General features: G+C 41.0%; 1 protein-coding gene across 2 annotated transcripts in view; it reads right to left on the bottom strand.

Moving 5' to 3' along the window:
- The window catches only part of BCAS4 (breast carcinoma amplified sequence 4), a 63132-nt gene that overhangs the window by 21454 nt on the left and 21548 nt on the right, over positions 1-20130 (bottom strand). For both annotated transcript variants that reach the window (XM_038166387.2, XM_038166386.2), the window contains one exon: positions 237-314. In XM_038166387.2, coding sequence (XP_038022315.1) covers positions 237-314 — 78 coding nt within the window. The remainder of the gene's footprint in view (positions 1-236; positions 315-20130) is intronic.

Raw genomic sequence — 20130 nt, 5'->3', positions numbered from 1 at the left:
GTAAGCTTATAGTTAAAGCTACTGTGACCAAATCTTAGAATAAATGTTCCAGACTCTGTATGGCCACAGTAGTACCATTGGAAAGCTTTAGCTGCTCATAGAAATACTAACCGAAGATCTGACATGTAATGGTTACTTTGTCATTAGAAAGAAGCATGAGCCATAAGAACAAACCCAGCCTTTTCTAAAAAGCTGTTGGGAGACACAAATTAGTGGTTTGGGTATTTGGTACCTACGTAGTTCATAGGAAAATAGTCTTCAGTTCTGTAGAGTTTTGGCAGATCATAGGAGTGTGCTACTGATGGAGGACGACTCTGAAACAAAAACAGCACAGAAATTAATCTTATTGTTAAACAACAGGAAATAATACCTTGAGGGATTCTTCAGAATATGCACTGGAGCTGCATTCCATGCACCAACTGAGGAAGAAGATCTGGATGATGAAGTGGCTTGATTAAACCTTTAGTAGCTTGCATGAATGTCAATCAAAAGAATGGAGAGCAGGTATCCTGCTGCTAACCATTATCTCACTGTAAAGGTAGGTACACATTTAGAAATTGCTTGAATTCAAACGTACTACTTAGTATGCTCTGGCAAAAGACATGGTAGGCTCCAAATGGAAAATGACTTCATGATGCACTATGCTTGCAAACCATCTCTCTCAACTTCCTTTAGTGTTAAAGCTAATTGTTTAAAGCTGCAACTCAAAAACAAAAAAGCCTTCCACTCTATATTCTGCTTTACTTCATGAAGGACACTATACTTCCCACCATTAGAAAGTTGTGGTTTTGTCTGCTTTTAAAATGAATTCTCTACTTGCTCTGGTTCAAGGATATGCTGATGATTACTTCGATTTTGCACCTTGCATCCTAGAATGCATATTTAACCACAGCCTGTTGTAACTACAGTACTTACATAGTTAAATAGTATGTTCAAATTTTAGCACCGGGGGAAGTTACATTCCTCAGAAAGCTAGCTTTATTGTGTTTGTGCCTTTATGCCAAATACTTTTTTTTTTTTTTTTGGAGGTGGGGGAAGCAGCTTTCTTTCAAACCATGCTACTCTAAAACAGGTAAGGGCATCAGGAACTGGAATGGTAAAGTTACAAATGTTTTTGTTCATTTAATCTCCTGCTTTTGCAATACATATCTTGGGAATCCATAATGCTGTGAAAAGACGAGGGACCTCTAGCTAGTAACTTCAAACCAGGTGCATTCCATATGAACAATAGTGAAAATGAGTCTTACTCCTAAATACAGGTGATGTGGATTCTTGATCACCTATATTTTGCACGTGTGCTCTTGATCTCTTGTACAAAAGAGATACGGGGGGGGGGGGGGGTGGAAACCCTGCAGCATCTCATAATTAAAGTTATTTTCCAATACAAGATAACTGGCTCTGTAAACAATTCTGAAAATGTAAAGTTGTTTGCTTTCACACCTGATTCTATAGACTTAGCTTAGCAATCACCTTAGCTGGATTAATATTGAACAGCTAAAAATAGAGTAGAACACAGGGGAAATCAGTTTTAAAGCACAGAAAATGCAAATTAGTTAGTAACACTGGAAAAGACTGACTAAAGAAATATAGAGAGGGATTTAGTTTTGCTTGTGGGGTTTTGAAGAATTCAAATAATTGATTAATCCTGTACTGAGGAGGATCAAATAATATTTCTACAGTGCAACTATTCAAACCTCTAGCTAAAATCACAGTCTCAACGGCAAATTAAGAACCTAACCCTCCATAAAGCTAAAGGTCTTCAGGCTCTAAACGTAATGTATATTTCCACAAAACAGTTTACTAGGTAGATGTAATCTTCACATTGATCTGTATTTAATTTTCAGTTGTGTTTCAATTCTGTTTACATAAATTTCTTGATATTCCACTGGTAATACATTGGAATAGATGCTGTCTCTCCACATACACCTAGGCACGATTTAAGACAGAAATATTAATTTATATAATGATCTAGGAACCAGGTACCTAAGCTGCATTGCTCTGCTGTCATTGTCAAAGCAGACAGGGTGACTGGGGTTCTGCTGACTAACTCTCCATTAGCCATCTAGGAGAACAAGACCACGTTCTTGGAGGACACTTACCAGATATTAGAAAATATAAATCTTGCTATGGAAGAGAAACACTTAGTGCAAATCATCAGACACATGTAGCTTTGCATGTTTTATGTGCAGACCCAAGCAGGAGATAAGCTCCTTTTAATGGGCAGAATTCTAGACTCTTTAATGTAGAAGGCAATCAATTTTTTTCCACCTAAGATTGAAAATCAACAGCCAGTCAAAACCACTGAGTAAGAGAAGACAAAGAATCGGAATCGATCATGCAGTACTACTAGCAACTAGGCTCATGTCTGCAAAACAGAAAGGAGAGGAAAAAACAAGCTGTAACAATCGCCTGCGTTCACAGTGCAGTACTAAGATGCTTTGGACTCTCAATAGTAAATGAGAGGCAAAGATACTGATCCCTACAACCTGACAACATTTTACAAGGAACGGGTCTGAGAAAATCTCTCCTTCACAATGTACAAATGCCATGCAGGGTTAAAAGACAAGGGCACAGGGAATCTGTGCTGCACACATCACACATACTGAAGATGAAATAATTCCTTTGTGGTCAGGCTGCTTTGAAGCTTAAAGAAAAAGCATTACAGTTGCTAGCTAAGGAGGGGGAAAGGAAAACGGGAGGAGAGGGGGTGGCTTGAAATTCCAAAGCCTATTAAAGTCATAAAAAAATAAAGGCTTAAGTGGCAACAAATGGCTTTTCACCTCCAGATCATTTGATTGGTGTCTGTCACAATATAATACAAGCTGGATTACAGTTCTTAGAAAGTTGGTGCTCTCATTAGGATGGCATCCATACCATAAATTAAAACCGCTGCTGGCAGTGCCTACAACAGCAGTTTGCTGAAGACCAGGTGGCCATAAGCCGTGTTTGTGTCTAATCCCAGCCATGAAGGCCTCAGGACAAGGAGCTGTCATCTCGCTGGCCTCTGTGAGCGCCTACAACACCTACTGCATGCCGATAAACAAATCCTTACTTCTCCTCTAACTTGTCTCAGGTCAGGTCTCAGACAGCTGAGCGCAGTCCAGCAGCTTTGCCCTGCACCTGAATTCCAGCAGCAGCACTGACAGGGCTGTAATCCTTACAACCTGGCACTAGCAGGAAGCTTGCTCAGCGTTTCAAAACTGAACATTTACGACATTGGTATTTCAAGCCAAAACACGTTTTAGCACAACAGAATGGTATCCAGCACTACCGAACCCCACTGAAGTCCCCTTAGAAAACAAAGCACGCATATCTGTCTAAATCTAGGCACAGTTGCAGCCCAATCTGCAACTGCCCTGGAGTTCCTAACCAGGAGAAGGAAGCTAACAAGTAGGGAAGTCAGTGAAACGCGAGTGGGAAACAGAGCTCTGCTGGGATGCCTCATACTGCAGCTTTTCTCCCAAATGTGGAAGCCATTAACTTAAAGATCCAACAACGAGTGAATAAACTGAGGAAATAAGGAATAAAGAAATGATAGAGGAATTTAGCGTTTGGAAGGAAGAATAACAGGTTTAGATGAAGCTAGATGAAGTAGCAGAAATGAAAAGCTTAAAGCACTCTCGAATGCTTTTGAAAAATAAAGTGCATGCAGTAATTCTGCACTTGCAGGCAACTAAAGGAAGTGGCATGTACGATCATGCCTGAAAGATTAAAACTTCTGGTGGCAGCTCCAGAGACCTCAGCGTGTTACACTTCGACAGGCAGCCCAGTCATCCAGGGAGACAAGTTGTGTGACTTACTATCCAAGGCACTAAAAGCACCCCTTGAGAAAATCAGTTTGAAGCCCCTAAAAGGCAAGCCCCCAGCTGGAAGAGTAAAAGACATGAGAGGAGTACGAAAATGACCCATTTAAGAGCTTTGTGGTTACTCTGACAACTGCACCCTAGCATCAGAACGGCGAAGTTGGGTCAAAAGGTGATCGCTTACAGATTATATCACCTCCAGGAAACAGCTTAATTCACAGGCAGATTCCACATTCTGTTGAAGAAAAAATACAAATGCTGTGCTGAACGTGTCGGCTGGCTTCGCTTCATTTTCATAGGCAGCCTTCAGTCAGCCTGCCTCAGCTCCGGCACAGCAACCTTACACTGAAGGCAAGTGCTGCAAGAATTCCTGGGGTGGACACAGGACATTGTTGCCTTGCTTTTAAGTATCTAAAAGATGTTCCAGTGATCCACTTTGGTAGATGTAGGGCATCCACCCCTGAGGGGCCGTGAGCCCAGCCCAGCCAGACAATTCACCCAGCTCTCCCTGGCTCTTTCCCTCTGCACCAGCAGGCAGAGCAAGGACGGAGCCCATGGCAGAAGCAGGTGGGCAAGCACAGGCTGTGGGGGCTTCTTGGGGTGCAGGGGCACTGCCACGGCCAGCAAGGGCACCAGCAGAAAGCTGTGGCAGCACTGTGAGGATTTCTGACCCTATTCCGAACAGTGTGTTTATCCGGGCTATTGCAATGTGCCTGATTATTACCAGCTAAAATGTTGAGCTATTTTCACAGGCAGAAAATAGCAGATTACCTGAGAAAAGGAGGAGGGATATTATTTCCCACAGAAAAAAATAAGTTAACCTTTCACATGCTGCATTTCTGGAAACTTAGTCAGCAACTTGAACTTCTGTTCTTACTTTGAAGAAAATACAGCAACCGTGGCAGACTGCACATACCACCCTACTCCCCCCCCCTTCTTTTGTAAAACAAAAAACAAGCAAACACAAACAAAAACCCTCACTTAAGGCTACTCCATTTAAAGCCTTGGTAGTTCAACTCAGACAGATTTATTAACAATAGCTGTACGGGAGCAGCTATTCCTCATCCACCTGAGCTGAGCTCCTGGTCAGTTCTGCCTCTTCAAAGCTATGAAAATAAAATATTATGTCCACACTGCTGGGCCGTGATGCTGACTTTGCCTCAAGTGCTATTCATGTCTCCACGGCTCCTGAAGCCATTTATCGTACATCTGCTGCCCACCACCTGAAGCAGCACTAACACCTTTCCCTTGACACCAATAAACATATTTGCTGCTGTTAGCTTCCAGTGGAGGACCTCCAAAGCTTCCTGGAGCACAGCTCAAGGAGCATTTCTCTGCAGAAACCTGCAACAACAATTTAAACTCTGCTATCAAAGATACGAGTTGATTCTTGCGTGTCTGGCAGAAATTATTTTCCAGATTTGGTCATTCTCAGGGGTATTAAGATCAATATGTAGACTGTAGGAACGATCAAAGCCAGGCAAAAATTGAAAGCTGTTTTTTGGGCAGCTCCAAAATCAGGCAACCATCCTCATTTTAAATAAAAGGCACAACATTTCAAAAATGTTTATTCTGGTCCCTATCAATCTTAATTATTTATACCATTTTATAAAACAATGGCAAAATATTTTTTAATTTCAACTAAAATAGATTTAAAGTTCAACATCAAAAAATACTTAAGAATAAAAAACTAGCAATTTTGACTCTTCTAACCAGTCTTGTTCTGATTATTGCCAGTCCATCTAGTACAGTGCTAGTGGCCTCTTGTGAGACAGTTTCGGGAAAACTATGAAGTAGTAACAATATTTTTCACATCAGCTCTGATGCTGAGCACAACAAATCCTCACCTGCACATTCTTCTCAGAAGGAACCACTCTGAATCAGGGGCTGAGGATAGAACAGTCTGTGAAAGCAGGTCAGAGTCCAAAAAGGCATCACCCAGCCGAACTGTCTGCACCCACCAGAAAGTGCTGTTACCAGCCAGTTGTGTAAATGCACTGAAATCTGACCTTCTATACAAACGAAATTTTCTAAAGTAGAAAGTCGTTTCACTGCCCAACATTTCCACTGCATTAATTGCTTATAGTTTTATATCATATTGTCCAGATACCTCATACTGCCTGAAAGAAGTTTTCTCTCCTGCAGCTCCTCTTAACACAAAAGTAAGTCAAGCCACCATCAAAATTGCATAACATCTTTGGACTTCTTTTGAACCTTAAATCCATGCATATTTAAACATGAGATAATCCGCAGTTCTCTTCTCAGGCATACTATCATCCGTTAAACACTCACTATGTGCTAAGAAAATAATTTAATAAGGACATTTTTAACGGAGGAGAGGGGGTCTGACGTGCACTGCTGCCACATCAGAGACCTCTTTTGCTTTGGATGGCTTCCATGGTAATTCTTATCTCCCATTTGTGGGGCTAGCAATCCCACTATGCCAAGACAAACGAGCTCGGCTCTTCTATAGCGCGTGCTGAGTAAAACTCTCCAGTGAAAATACGGTGTCACACGTCATCTGAAGAAACAAGCGGTGTAAAAACAGTGCTAAGGGTTATCCTTAGCTAACTAACAAAGCTTCTCAGAAGCTTCTTAAAGCTTCTCAAAGTTGCTTAACCAGTGTCAAGGAATCACCTTTTAATTAGCAACTTCAAAATAGATTGAAGATTAATCCTAACAATAGCCTTACAAACTAGTCAAACACTGTTACACCTTGGGAAACCAAGACAGGAAGGTTGGATGACAGACAGACAGCAAGTCACGGCAGAGCCCAGATTTAAATCCAGGCTGACAGAGGAATTCTGGCAGATCCTGCAGCACTGGTTTAAAACTTCACTGCCTACAGCTGTCCTCCCCATTCCTCTCCCAGAGGTTATTTTTCTCTCAGGCTCAGCAGAAGGAAGTATGTCACCACATTGCAGCCATCCCAGTTCGGCCTGGCACACTACCTGGAGTCACAGAAGATAGCTAAGGTGCCAAAACTATTAATTGCAAAAGCTAGATTATGGGTATAAATTCTCTTCTTCTCTTCAAGAGAGCAGCTTCTGAAAGGGAGGCCAACAGTAAAGTCAGACCACTCCAATTTTCAGAATACAATCCTCAGAGCCCGATTTATGCTCATCTCCCCAATTTATACTTATATTCTTTACCCTGTATGACTTGCAAGAATTGGACTTCATTCTCAACTTGACTTGCATTGCATCTTTTACTATGTCGGCAAGGTTAAGAAATTTATCTCTGATTCTTTAAGCCCAGAACACACCTTGGTTAGGAACATAAATTGCAGAATATTCTTCCTGAGAAAATACAAAAGTCTATTCTGACCCTGGGACCTGTGCCTGTCGCGAGCTGAAGCCAGCAGAGCCGGACATCTGACCTCACCACAGCACCCACAAAGCCTTCCAGTACCAACCTCAGTAAATTCATGCTACAGGATTCTGTTTGAAAGCAATGGTACTTTCTCCTTTTTCCTTTAAGTCCAGGGGATTACTGTGAAGGCTTTAAAGCAGTTTATTAGCTGTCTAAAAAAACAGAAGGACACAGAGGCTTTTGCTAGGAGAGCGTGAGACAGCGAAGAGATGCAACAGTTCTGAAGAACCTCACAGCAAGATGTGTTCCAACTGTACGGTCTGAGATCTTGCGCTTTAGGCATGCTATCCACCAGCCTTTCTTCCCTTCAGTGATGAATCTAGTCTCTCACTAATATAATCATTTCCCCTATATGCTGTTGCCAGAAGGAGCACGTCCTTTAAAAAAAAAAAAAAAAAAGTCTGGATTTGTTTTGCTGTTGCAATTTGTGATTGGTCTGACAGTCTGCGTCTATGAGGCTTCCTAAAGGCAGCTTGCTCTGGTTTCAGCACTCTCACTCTCCCAAATTATTTCTCAACAAGAAGCGGGGATACATTTGGGGCTGCTCCTCATGTATTAATCTTCAGGAAAGCCAAAAGGGAGCAGGACTGAAAGAAAGAATGAGGCAAACTAAGATAAATAGCAACAATAATACCAAGCATTTCTATCTGCAGGAGCACAAAAGGCAGAAACTGGACATCTGAAATTCACAATATCCTTCTAACACAAGTTAGAAGGACAAGCTCATTTTACTAATGAGACAACTCAATACATCCTTTGTCGTGGGATTTACTGCCAGCTCTGCCCCCGGAATTCCCAAGTCCCTCTCTAGAGGTACAGTCTAAGGAGGTGTGCAAGATGGGGCAGATCTGAATAGAGACTCTTACAGCAAACTGGTAAAAACAACAAGCAAGCGAAAAACCTAGTGGTGTACTGGACCAAACAGATGCATTTGAGAATGTTTAAGTTGCTGGTTCACATCACTGTAAGGCTGCTGTTTGTCATCTTAAAGGTCAGGGCAATCAGAGGAGGTTCTTGATGACTGGAAAAAAGCCAAATGTCATCCTCATCTTCAAGAAGGTCAAGGAGGAAGAGATGGGGAACTACAGGATGCTTAGCTGTACCTCATTCCCCAAGAAAATATGGAGCAAATCCTTTGGGACTCCACACCCAACACTTCAAACAAAAGAAAGTGATTGAAAATAGACAGCATAGATCTAATTAGGTCAAATAATTGATACCTAACCCAGTTAACAGCTGGCTAGAAAACAGCTTTGGAGAAAAAAGTACAGGAGCCCTCACAGGCAACAAGCTGAACCAGAATCAACGGGGTGTCCCAGCAGTGATGAGAACTAATGGCATATCGGTGTGAGTAAAAGCACAACCAACAGACTTAGGGAAGCAATCACTCCAAACTATCTCGTACCCGTGAGACTGAATCCACAGTACTGTGTCTGGTTTTGGACTCCCCAATTCATAAAGGATTTACTGCACTGACATACTTGGATCAAGTCCAGGAGAAGATGATCAAGATGCTTGGGGGCTGGCGCACATATATTGTGATGAGAGGTTAAGACAGCCAGTTTCCTCAGTCTGAGGAAGAAAAGCACAATACAGTTGATGTCTTCAACTATCTAATAGATGAAGACAGAGTTACTTAAAGAGAAAACAGAGCTGGACTCAACTCAGAAGAACACAGCAAAAAAGCTACACACAATTCATACGAGTTGCAGAGAGAGAAATACCAATCAGACATATGCAAAAGATTACAGTTGATGGTGTACTCAAAGACTGGAACAGGTGCCCAGAGAGGTCGTAAAATCTCCATCCTCAGAGATGCTCAAAACTTGATCAGAGAAGACCCTGGCAAGCCCAATCTAACTGCAGAGATGACCTTACTTTCAGTAGGGAACCAAACCTGATGACCTCTGAAAGTTGTTTCTAACTTCTATTATTCAGTAATTGTAACAGAGGCACAGAAGCAATAAATTACTTGAACTCTGTCTGTGGTCTTAATCGTGTTAACCTTGGGCTTTAAACTCAGCATTTCCAGGCTATTTATTCCATTCCCTAACTGCTGAGGAAACCCCACGTGGTATTAGGGTTATGTAGGTTTTGGTTAAGTACATTTTCTGCCTTCTTGCACAAGTTAAATTATAAATTAAAAGAAAAAAAAAAAAGCTGTATTCATACTATTTGGTGGCACTTCAAACAAAAATGTGCAAAGTCCAACAGTACTATCTATGTCTGCTATTCACGTCCAACGCTCAAAATTAATGTATTCATTACTCACTAATGTATCACTTGCCAACTGTTTCAGTCCAGTTCCTGGGGGACTGAAAGTTACATCCACAGATGTTAGATAGCTTTTTCCCCAAAGGTGCTAAAGTGGAGGGCTAGGGATTCTCCAATAAACCTCCAATCCCATCTCTCAGTCTTTCTGCAGCAATGGGTTAAGGCATAAACAGCAGACTCCAAAGCTGTCAGTTTGAGACTTATATGAGCACTTTTTTCTTTATTAATACGGTGTCTGAGTCGAGCACATACAATGCCAGAATGGTAATAACCTCAAATTATAGGTCCCTTTACAAACCAATTCAAACCAACACGTTTTCTCGTCTAAGATATTTAAACTTGTGGAGTCTCTTGCACATGAAACAGCAGCTGAAGTCCCCAAGGAAAAACTCAAACTGCTTTCACTTTCTGGAGTAGTATCATAGACAAAAGCAAACAAAAACAATACCATCTATCTGAACCGTGAGGTAGCATTATATCCAGAAGGCAGTCTGTAATTATAATGAGAATCAGATAAAGCTAATAAAAAATAGATTGACCAAAGGGAGACAACAAAACACAAGGAGTTCACCCTCCTTTCCTTGGTGAATGATTCACTCCGTGTCTGCTGCAGTAGCCAAGTCAAGGAAAGAGCCTGCTTCGCAAGCTGGCTCTCGTTTCAATATTGCCATAATACAAAATAACCTTTCGACTCCTTGTCTAAGACGATAAAAAGCAATCAGACAGTACGAATGTGCAACATGACTGAGCTCAAGCATACTTGAAAGGCATTTGGATGTAGTCTACATGACTAAATAAGAATCTTTACAGTTATTGTACTCCAGTTCTACAAGTATTATCTATAAAATGGGGGCAACTAATCAGTATGAAACTTTGTATGTAGACTCACCCATTTTATTACAGTAGTCCCAGCAGCCCCGACCAAGTTGTCAGAACACCCCGGTGCAATTTATGACCAATGTCTCCTCTTCACCTGCTATGCACCTCACCAAAGAACTTAGCTTCATCTTCTTGGTAACTTCTTATGCACTGGGAGGCTGCTATTAGGTCCCTGTAAGGTTTATCTTCTTCAGGCTGAATAAAATCAGCTGTCTCAGGCTCTTTTCACCAATTGGGGGCTCCAGCCCCAGTATCTTTGTGGCTCTCTCTAGAGCTCAGTCAAGTTTATCAACATCTTTCTTATACTGAGGCTACCTAAACTAAACTTGGTATTCAAGGTGCATTGTAAGAAATGCCCGATAAAGAGAATAATCATTTCCCTCAATCTACTGGTCATGTTTATGTTGATATTGCCCAGTAAGGCTGATTGGTGGTAAACTGCTAACTCATGCTTAGCCTACTGTCTGAAAAGATCCCTGTGTCTTTTTCAGCAAAGCTGCTCTACACCCGGTCAGTCCCCATCTTGTACCACAGCAGGGTGTCAGTCCGTCCCAAGTACAGGATATAGTGCTTATCCTTTTTGAATTTCAAGAGATTCAAGTGAGCACATTCCTCTGGCCTCCTGATGTCCTCAGCAAGGCAGCCCTGTTCTGGAGCACAGCTCTCAGTGTGCTGTAATCCATAAACTTGATGAGGGTGCATTCTGTATCCTCCTCCGTGTCACTGATAAAGATGTTAGGCAGATGTCTGACAAACTACACCTGTAACTGAGATCCAGGTAGAGTACAATCCATTAACTACTCTTTGAATCTGATGCTCTGTTTCTTCACCCATTTAGTCTACCCATCTAGATTCTAACATGCCAGGTTGGATACAAGGATGCTGTAGGTGTCCTTAGGAAGCAATACAGACAAGGTACGCAACATCCACTGCGCTCCTCTTATCCACAGTGACATCACAGTCATGGCATTCCCAATGACCTCACAGTTAGAATGAATCTAACGTTCCTAAAAGGGAAATCATACCAGCAAAAAAACATTCATAAAGTATTAAAACAGATAGGTCTTGGTCCTACATTTCCTGTGTTTCCATGTAAGGCAATGGGAAATGAAAGCACACAGCACCTTGGACAATCCAGCAGATACCAAAAACATGGCAAGCATAGAGCAGCATTAAATTTAGCCTGACAAAACATACAATATTCTAATGCTCAATGAGAAGGCATTCAGACAGTGAAACTGATCCACCCACAAGTCGTAGCAGATGGAAAATTACACTCAGTTTCCAAGAGTAATACAGCAGGAAACAAAGATCAATGAGGTTTGGCTTGTACGTCAACCTCTAGTCAGCAGCTATGGTGCTGTTCTACAGCAGTAGAAGAAATCTGTCCACAAACACAGGGAGAGCCAGCACGCATACACTGTCAAATCAAAGCTCAGTAACTCATCTCCAGCTGAGACCAACGGCTGATGCTTAGGGTATAAAAACAGGGCAAGTATGCTGCATTGCTGCTCTGAATGCTCTCCTAACCTATAGGAATTTGCAGCATAGAGAATCTCAGAATTAGAAAGGTAACTTTGCTAAATGACTTTGTCTGATCAACTTCAACATATGTAAATCTCTCACTTACAACACTGAGTTCCAAACTTCAGTGATATATTACATGAAAAAAAAATTAGTTTTCTTGATAATAATTTCTACTTACTGCCTCATGCAATTTTAGATTTCAAAAAACTCTAATGAATCCTTCTTTAGTGTGGAAAAGAGAAGACTAAAATCCTAGTCTGCTTAGCTGCTTCTCAAAGACAGGTGGTTCCAAACTGCAGTTCCAGGTGCCTTTGCTTTTTTTGCTGCAACAGGCCCAGAATTTCAGTCAGTACTAAAGATGAAGCAATGGATTTACAGTGGTGCAAGGTTTTTATTTTCTTTCTTTGCACTTCTCTTAATAATTCCTAACATGAAATTTTCTTTCCTGCTTGCTACTGACCTGTGAGCTGAAGGCTTTCATGAGGCTGTGATGCTTGTTCAGAGACCAACACCATGCAGGGCTCACTCACATTATCCCCATTTGCATCACCTTGTATTTATTGACATTTCGTTTTGGCTACAAGTTTTTCCACCCAGTCTCTCAATGTTGCAGTCTGTCTACACTCTCTGCAGTTGGCATTCACTTCTGTGATCTCAAAATAACTGTGTCAACAAGCTTTCTCATCTCATTGTATGCCTCATTTTCTAAATCATTTGTGAACAGCATGCTAGAGATACAGCTAGCATCTGAAAAGCTTCTTCAAAGTCTTTTTGATCAGGAGCAGATAAACTCCTTGGGATCCCAACAGGATGAAGGAGTCAGCCCCACACATGTACTTTACAGGCCTGTCGTGGAACATATGTGAATAGAGATTTTAGCAGCTTGACGTGAGCACAGCCATTGTGCCTAACTGGGAAATGAATCAGCCCAAACTAAAAATTAAAGGAAAAAAAGCATAGTCCCACCACTGAGGTCCCATTTCTTTTTTATATAACAGAAATAGAGTTTTGTAGAAGCTACACCTGTTACCAAAAATAATTTCAAGACTGTAAGAATGATCATAGTATTTTGGTTTTACAATCACATATGGTCCCAATGCAGGTATTCTGGAAATGCAAGAGTTAAGCAGGAATGGACTAACCAGACTTTTCTGGAAGAAACACGATCAGGAAAGAGCCCTCCATCAATACGGTCAAGTTGTGAACGCTACGAATAAAACTCTGTGTGGGACCAGGCAAAGGAAAGGGCCCACCAGGGCTGGGTGTGGGGGGGTCTGGGCTGAGCTGTGAGGGTGACAGCAGCGCTGCGGAGCTGAGCCCAGCTGCCAGGGTGGCTCTGCACGTGCTTGATTTCTGCAGATTGTCTTGCATTTTTGTTCTTGGCAAGACAGAGCAGCTTGGGAAGTATTTGCAGGTCTGGCTGCTTAAGCAGGAGCAGCCTCACGAGGAGCACACGACAATTGCCCAAGATGGGCTTACAACATTACTGCTGCTGGAGGAGGAAAATCGTTTCCACAATAACTGCTTTCCAGCACCCCAGCTACGCTTTCTACAGCATTTCACCACCCAGATGCATTACAAAAAAAAAAAAAAAAAAAAAAAAAACAACGAAGAGCAAGCATGTTATTTTCATACCTTTTTTTTTTTAAGCCGTATTGACACATGGACTCTGCGACAAAATGAATGCTACTGGAGGCCCAAAATATCTGCACTGAATATAAATATATTATGAAATAGCTTTTAAACTCAGCCCCGAAGCACCTCGTGATTGGCTGCCAGTGATGTCAGACGTGCACAAAGCCCAATAAAAGGCAGGGGTTAACAAGTCTCCTCGCTCTGCATAAATCCCATGCAGCAGCAGAGCGGCTGGCGGCCAGGCAGGGATTAACGGGACCATCTCTCAGGTAGCACAAATACCCTGACCTCAGGCCTCGGGGTCGAGCGAGCTGCACGCTGCCTGCCAGAAGTGTGCTCCTGCACCGGTCTCAGCAGCGCTTAACTAAGCATTGTTTACTCGAGAGAAAAGCCTTCCTAAGGGACACCGTAAATCACTGTCAGATTTAAGGTTTTAAAGATGCACTCGTGCATATTCAGAGCAATTACTTTAGTCTTATCTGGTAGTTAGGATCTTCCATTTCACGTCAGAGCTGAAGCAGCTACGGTCCCCTTTTCAAACAGGAACTTGGCCTTCCGTCCTATTTGAATAAACTACTATTAGTAGAGGGAGGACCATATTTTTGCAAAACCCTTAACAAAATTAAACTCAAACGCTTATGGCAGGAATATCAACTAAGCCTTTAAAACATACTATTTTGGAACTGGTTGCTCACAATTTGTTAACTCTTCCCATGCACTCACGCTTACAGCTTGCCAGACAAGGAATGCTCATTCGCAGGTTGACGTAGTTTTGACAAACTAAGCAATCCATGCAGAGAGGGATTAGCTGTATAAAATCCCATGTGCGCATGATTCTCAATTACCAGAAACCACTATTTGTTTTGTTTCTTACTGTGAATGCAATTTTTGGACCTGGCCTAGTTTCAAGTGTTATTAGGTAGATAGCATGTCATATTGTAGGAAGGAGTCTTAGGCATGAACTGAAAATACGCTGAATTTGATCATCCCATTCTAGGCAGTTTTGCTGCCAACATGGGCTATATATAGCCTATATATATATGTAATAGTTTGCATTCATACTTTGAATGCAAGAATGCAAGCAGATCATATAGAAATATGGAAGTGTTGTCTGATTTGCTATATAAAACTTTGTTTTTCATATTCTTGCCTGAGATGTGGGACTAGATGTAGGAATAGAAATAAAATTGCAAGCCACACCATTCAGATATGGAGCTGCTCTAAGGTATTGTATCACTGCCCTGCTCAGAGCACCATCACCAATGCAAGAGAAAATGCTGTATGCTGTTGTCTACTATTGCTCCTTCTGCCTCTTTTCATTTTCCTATTAATGGTAAAAATGCTAAAACCCACAAGCTCAGTGTCTAGAAACCTCATGCTTTCCTCGATTACTCCTAAAGGATCCCTTTACTGCTGAACCTCAGCACATACCATCAAATATTTCAAGTGGAACAAATTCATTAACTTGTAAACACTACTTAACTAACTGAACGCCAGTGACAGAAACCTAGAGCACTGTTAAATCAACTTCAAGCAGGCACCGCATTTCATGTGTTAATACTTGCCATCTGCTCATGTTGCATTTTTTACCACAAGAAAAAAATGTGACTGCTGAGTAAAGACACTTCAAAAAAAAAAAAAAAAAAAAAAGAAAGAATGAAAGAAAGAAACAGGAGAAACCTGGCCTCACTTAGCCATAAACTATGGGTTCATTTTTTATTTTTTATGCACACATGCACTAAGAACAGAAAAAAAAAAAAAAGTAAAATAGTCCTTTAAGTTACTGCTGCTTATAATAGCTACACTAGGAAATTTTAAAGATAAAGAAAAAAAGAAAGTGCCTGTGCATGTTTGGTACTCCAGACAGCAAGAAATTTGCCTCGGGGAGAAACAGTTTGTAAAAGAGCTGGGGGAAGGGAAATATGCTGGGAGACAGCATGCAGAAGGGAACCACCGTGTGAGTGTGCGTGCACATTTGTGTTGAAGGCCCTGGAAAAAAATGCTAGTCACTACGGCTCCTAGAGGCTCCAGCACAGCAAAGCACCTTTCCTGCAACGCATCCATTACGCGGACAGAAGTGCCCGCCAGCCACAGAAAATGGCCCAGCCAGAAGGGATGGAACCCTGCAGATGGAAGGTTTCCCCACTTTGTGAAACATGCGATTTTTCAGGGAGGATTAGAAATCAATTTAAAAACAAACAAACACACCCTCCTAACTTCTTACCCCCTTGAAAACTAAAGGTGTTCAACATTTTACCCTAAAAGTCAGGCCTATGACGTAGGGGATGCTAAGACACGATGGAAAGCTTCGTTTTCGTTTTATGGTATTTCATTTGATACTCAGTGTTTTTCTAGTAATATTCCTAAAGAGCACTCAAGCCTTTCAGTAATGTGAGTGAAAAGGAATTTGCTATGGTACAAGGTCACCAAGGAATAAATATTTCTGAAGCCATGAAGTTCTGATTAGCTATTGCCAAGAAAAACAAACAAACAAAACCAAAAAAGAAACAGATTTGCATTTGTGCCTTTTTAAAGCTCATGCTTTGAACCAGTGCTTATCATGAAAGCAGCCGATGGCTACTTTGGGGCATGGCACCTGCCATTCGTATGCCAGATCCGCTGAGGAGCAGCAGCAGGGCAGTGGCTGTTGTCCTGATCTAGATGGGGAAATCCCAAAGCAAGTTTCCCTACAGAACCATGTGTGGTGATGGCGATCGAGGTAGAAACTTACCAACTGGAAAGAGAGACAAAACCTTTTCACAAAATTCACTGTGCAGTAACCATGCATGAACACTGCTCCCATATACGCTCCTAGTTGCGATGATAAAGTCAGTCAGTGCATGAAACTTGAAACTGTGACTTCTGGATCAAAACCCATGTCATCCTTTTCCTATTACCAGTGCCTAGAACTATTTTACCTTCATAAAACCACAGGCTCTTTGGATGTCTCTTTTCTTCGGGTGTATTCCTAACTTTACCTGCCGTGATTTGATATTAGCAGAATTTTATTTGGCTGTTGGGCTTCTATTTATGATGACTGCAAATGATCAAAAACAAACAAACAAAAAAAAAAACAACGTAACGTTGGTCATAACCGAATAAAGCAACTACTGGCCTACATTGCACATGACTGAAAAAGGACACTAGCAGGATGTAACCAAGTCACAAATATGTGAACACAAGACATTCTTAATTGTGAAAAAAAAATAATAAAAAAAAATTATCTGGCCCCAAATCCTTTGTATTTAAAGCTCAAGCCTCTTTTCTTCCACACCAGATCAATCTTTCCAAAGGAGACCAGGTGTTCCTTAAATTCACTTAGCATTTCACTCATTCTCACATTAATGAAACCCATATGTGTAAGTATTACCATCTTTAGTTCCTTACTTACTGCCCTTTTCCTGAAACTTGAATTAATTGAGTTGCTTTCTCTGTACTAAAAAAAAAAAAAACAAAAAAAAACCACATTGCACAGATTTTATTAACAGCTTGCATAATTTTTAAGACTGCTGCAAAAAAGTGTATTTACCTAGGACAGTTTTGATGCTTGAAAACAAGATGCACATCTCCCCTGTACCAACATACAAGTTCCTGGTTTTGAAAGTATGTTGGACCAAGATTACCCCTTTTACTGCTACTTCAAGACTGCATATATTAAACTGAAGGCACAAAGAGAGAAGAGCTTGCACTAGGACAGCTGTAGTGGTTTTCAACCCCAGTTGACTTCTGTCTCTTCTCTAGTGTCCCTCCGCACTGCATAAGCAGCTGCTAAACTGCCCCAGTTAATAGCCCAGCATATGAAAGAAAAACAAACGCTGGTTTCACTTTACTTCTGCATACCAACAAAAGATCCAGCCAAATTGTCATGTTCATCAGAAAAGCCTGACAGCCACTTCACTTATTTGAGTTCAAGTTATTCCAGTCTCACTACTGCCATGTAATACAGGTATTTATTCTAGATGCATTTAATGTCTACCCATGCTCCTAGATGAAATGCAAATCTAAAAAAAATAAAGGTCCCAACCAAAACTGATGTGAAAGACACACAACCACCGAGAGAACAGCAGTCATTCAAGAAAATGAGTCACAGAGGCAGCCAGCAGAATGCTGAAGGAGGCTTCCATATGTGACTGTCTCATACAGAAAAAGAAGAGGCACTGAAAACGAGTTGATAAAATATTTTCAGAAGGTGGTGGGCGTCCCAGTTAGAACCATCAGAGTGGCAGCAAAAGCAGGGGGAGAGTTAATTGGACATCTGTGTGAAAGTGAGGGAGGGCAGACAGGAAGGCAAGAATAAACTCCATAAGCAGACCACGACACGGGGCGAGAATAAGACTCACACTGCTCACAGCAAGGAAGTAGGACCCACGTTTGTCAGACTATGCCTGTTAAAAATTATAATTCCTTCAAACTGACCTTGCTTACCCAAGACATTTTGGAGAGCAAGCAACTTCATAACAGACTGTGGCCTTACACTAGATTTGTTAAAACAAAGAAGGGAAAAAAAAATATGCCAGAGCCTCACTAACTTCACTCCTCAGTTCATACACAAATCATATCAGGTATTTTGGGGAATGCTAAAGTTCAGGCTGATTTCACAAACAACAGTATTTTGTGGATCATTTTGCATGTGAGTAGATATCTACACATACTTAGGATTAATTTGATTTGAAAGTATTTATGCAGGATCAAGATTTTCATTTCTCAGACCACCTTCATATTTCATTCACCTTAATCTATAAATGCACTTCCAGAAAAAAAAAACAGTCATAAAAATAACTTGATTTACAGTGAAGGTCACAGCTGAGTATCACATCAGGATACTGTGAAAATCCACAAGCTACGTGTTCTGCATTATAAAAGACACATCAGAATAAAAATTCCTTTCCAATATTTTCTTGTGCCAACTGCATCCAGATTTTAACAGAGAAATTACTCTGTGTGGAATATCTGGAGTGAGGATTTTTCTGCATAAACCCTTTACTGCCTCACAGTTTCTTCTTGGGTCTTGTACCAGTTTATCCGGTTATAAAATTGATTGTTCATTCACTTCTGAAAAATCATGTATTTACGTTAATCCTTTAAAAAAAAGGACTTGAAGTGGAAAGCTGAAGTGTTATCATAGTTCAGCAAACAAGTTTCATGGAGACAGCCTTCTACTTAATGTTCTGTGGACACTTCAATGTAGTGCCAGGCTGTACTGCAGATTTATGGTACAACTATAATAAAGCCATTTTTATTTCTGTATGCCTCTAATTCCCATCAGGATGATGGTACACATGTATCCTTTTGGCCACCATTTGTCTGGTGCGTTTACGCAGCAAGCGGTTTGCACCTGGAACTACCGTCAATTGTGTGCTTCAAGATTCACATCCTGAGCTCAGTTAAGCCATACAGCCCCTACCATAAGTTATGAATTGAACTTTTTTTTTGTGTGTGTGTGTACAGAATAATTAAGAATAGGAACAAAATAAAGACAAATTTCTGTTTTTGTCACACAGACCACAATTTCTACAGACATTCCTCCGATGAGACACTATTACAGAAGTATATATTACATGGTTACAGAAATAAATGGAGGAGCATACCATGCCGTGGAGACAATAATCCACAAAAATATGGTAAAACAAAGTTCCCAACAAGCTCACCACAACTATGGCTGGCAAGAACATAATTTCTCAGTGGATTACAATACATTTGAGACGTTTAACCCTAACATCATGTAATCTGCAGTATGTTTCTGCATCTCAGCTAGTTTAAACTGTAGCTGGTAGAGCATAAACCGAGGAAAACAGCATAACCCAAGAAACACAGGAACAGGGAAAATAGTCATCCTTTGTTTAGTAGAAGAGAATATTTTTAATATATGGCAAAACATGGTTAATATCTCTTAACACCAGAGATATAAATGGCACACCTGTAACAAAGAAACTGAGATGTGCGAAAAATGCAGAGAAGTAATTCTGCTAAGATATTGACTCAACCACACCTTTCACAACATGCTGCTCGGATGGCCTGAGGGCATTCATGCTAGAGACACAGCGGCCAAGTTTAAGCTTTTCTTGTTTTATTGCTTTTGTTTTTTAAAGAATCTATAGCAGCACAGCACACGTTTATGAAAAGAAACCCCGAACCACCGGAATCGTGAGCTATTTTACATGCATTGTTTTGTAACAATGACTGCACACAGTCCTCTTTAACAATGGATATGATGGCACAGAGCCTCACATGGAAGACAGAAATGACAGTACAAACAGAGAATCTGATACAACCCAAGACATCCTATATTGCCCCAAGAAAACAGGCTGGTGCAGAGCTGCAATGTACAACATGCAAATGCTTAAATCAATAGTGTGAGCAGGAGCCACTGCTTGCTGCATTCCTTACAGCCGCAGCCAAAAGGAATGTGAAAAAAGGGCAGGGTGGAGAGATGTTTACTGCTTATTGCTCTGGCACCAGCTAATATCTTTTCTGTAACTAATTCATTTTAACTCTGCACATGGCACTGTTATGTAAAATGTTTCTGAAGCAAGATTTTTTCCTGCTTTTCATGAGCAAGCATCAAAGCCCAGTAAACCACGTACTGCAGAATATATTTAAAGCTCATCAACACAGACCAATAGAGCCACTGAAACTGACC

Source organism: Anas platyrhynchos, chromosome 21 (assembly GCF_047663525.1).
Source record: "Anas platyrhynchos isolate ZD024472 breed Pekin duck chromosome 21, IASCAAS_PekinDuck_T2T, whole genome shotgun sequence".
Classification (NCBI taxonomy): domain Eukaryota; kingdom Metazoa; phylum Chordata; class Aves; order Anseriformes; family Anatidae; genus Anas; species Anas platyrhynchos.
The sequence above is the reverse complement of the archived record's forward strand: the minus strand, read 5'-3'. Positions and strand labels throughout refer to the sequence as shown.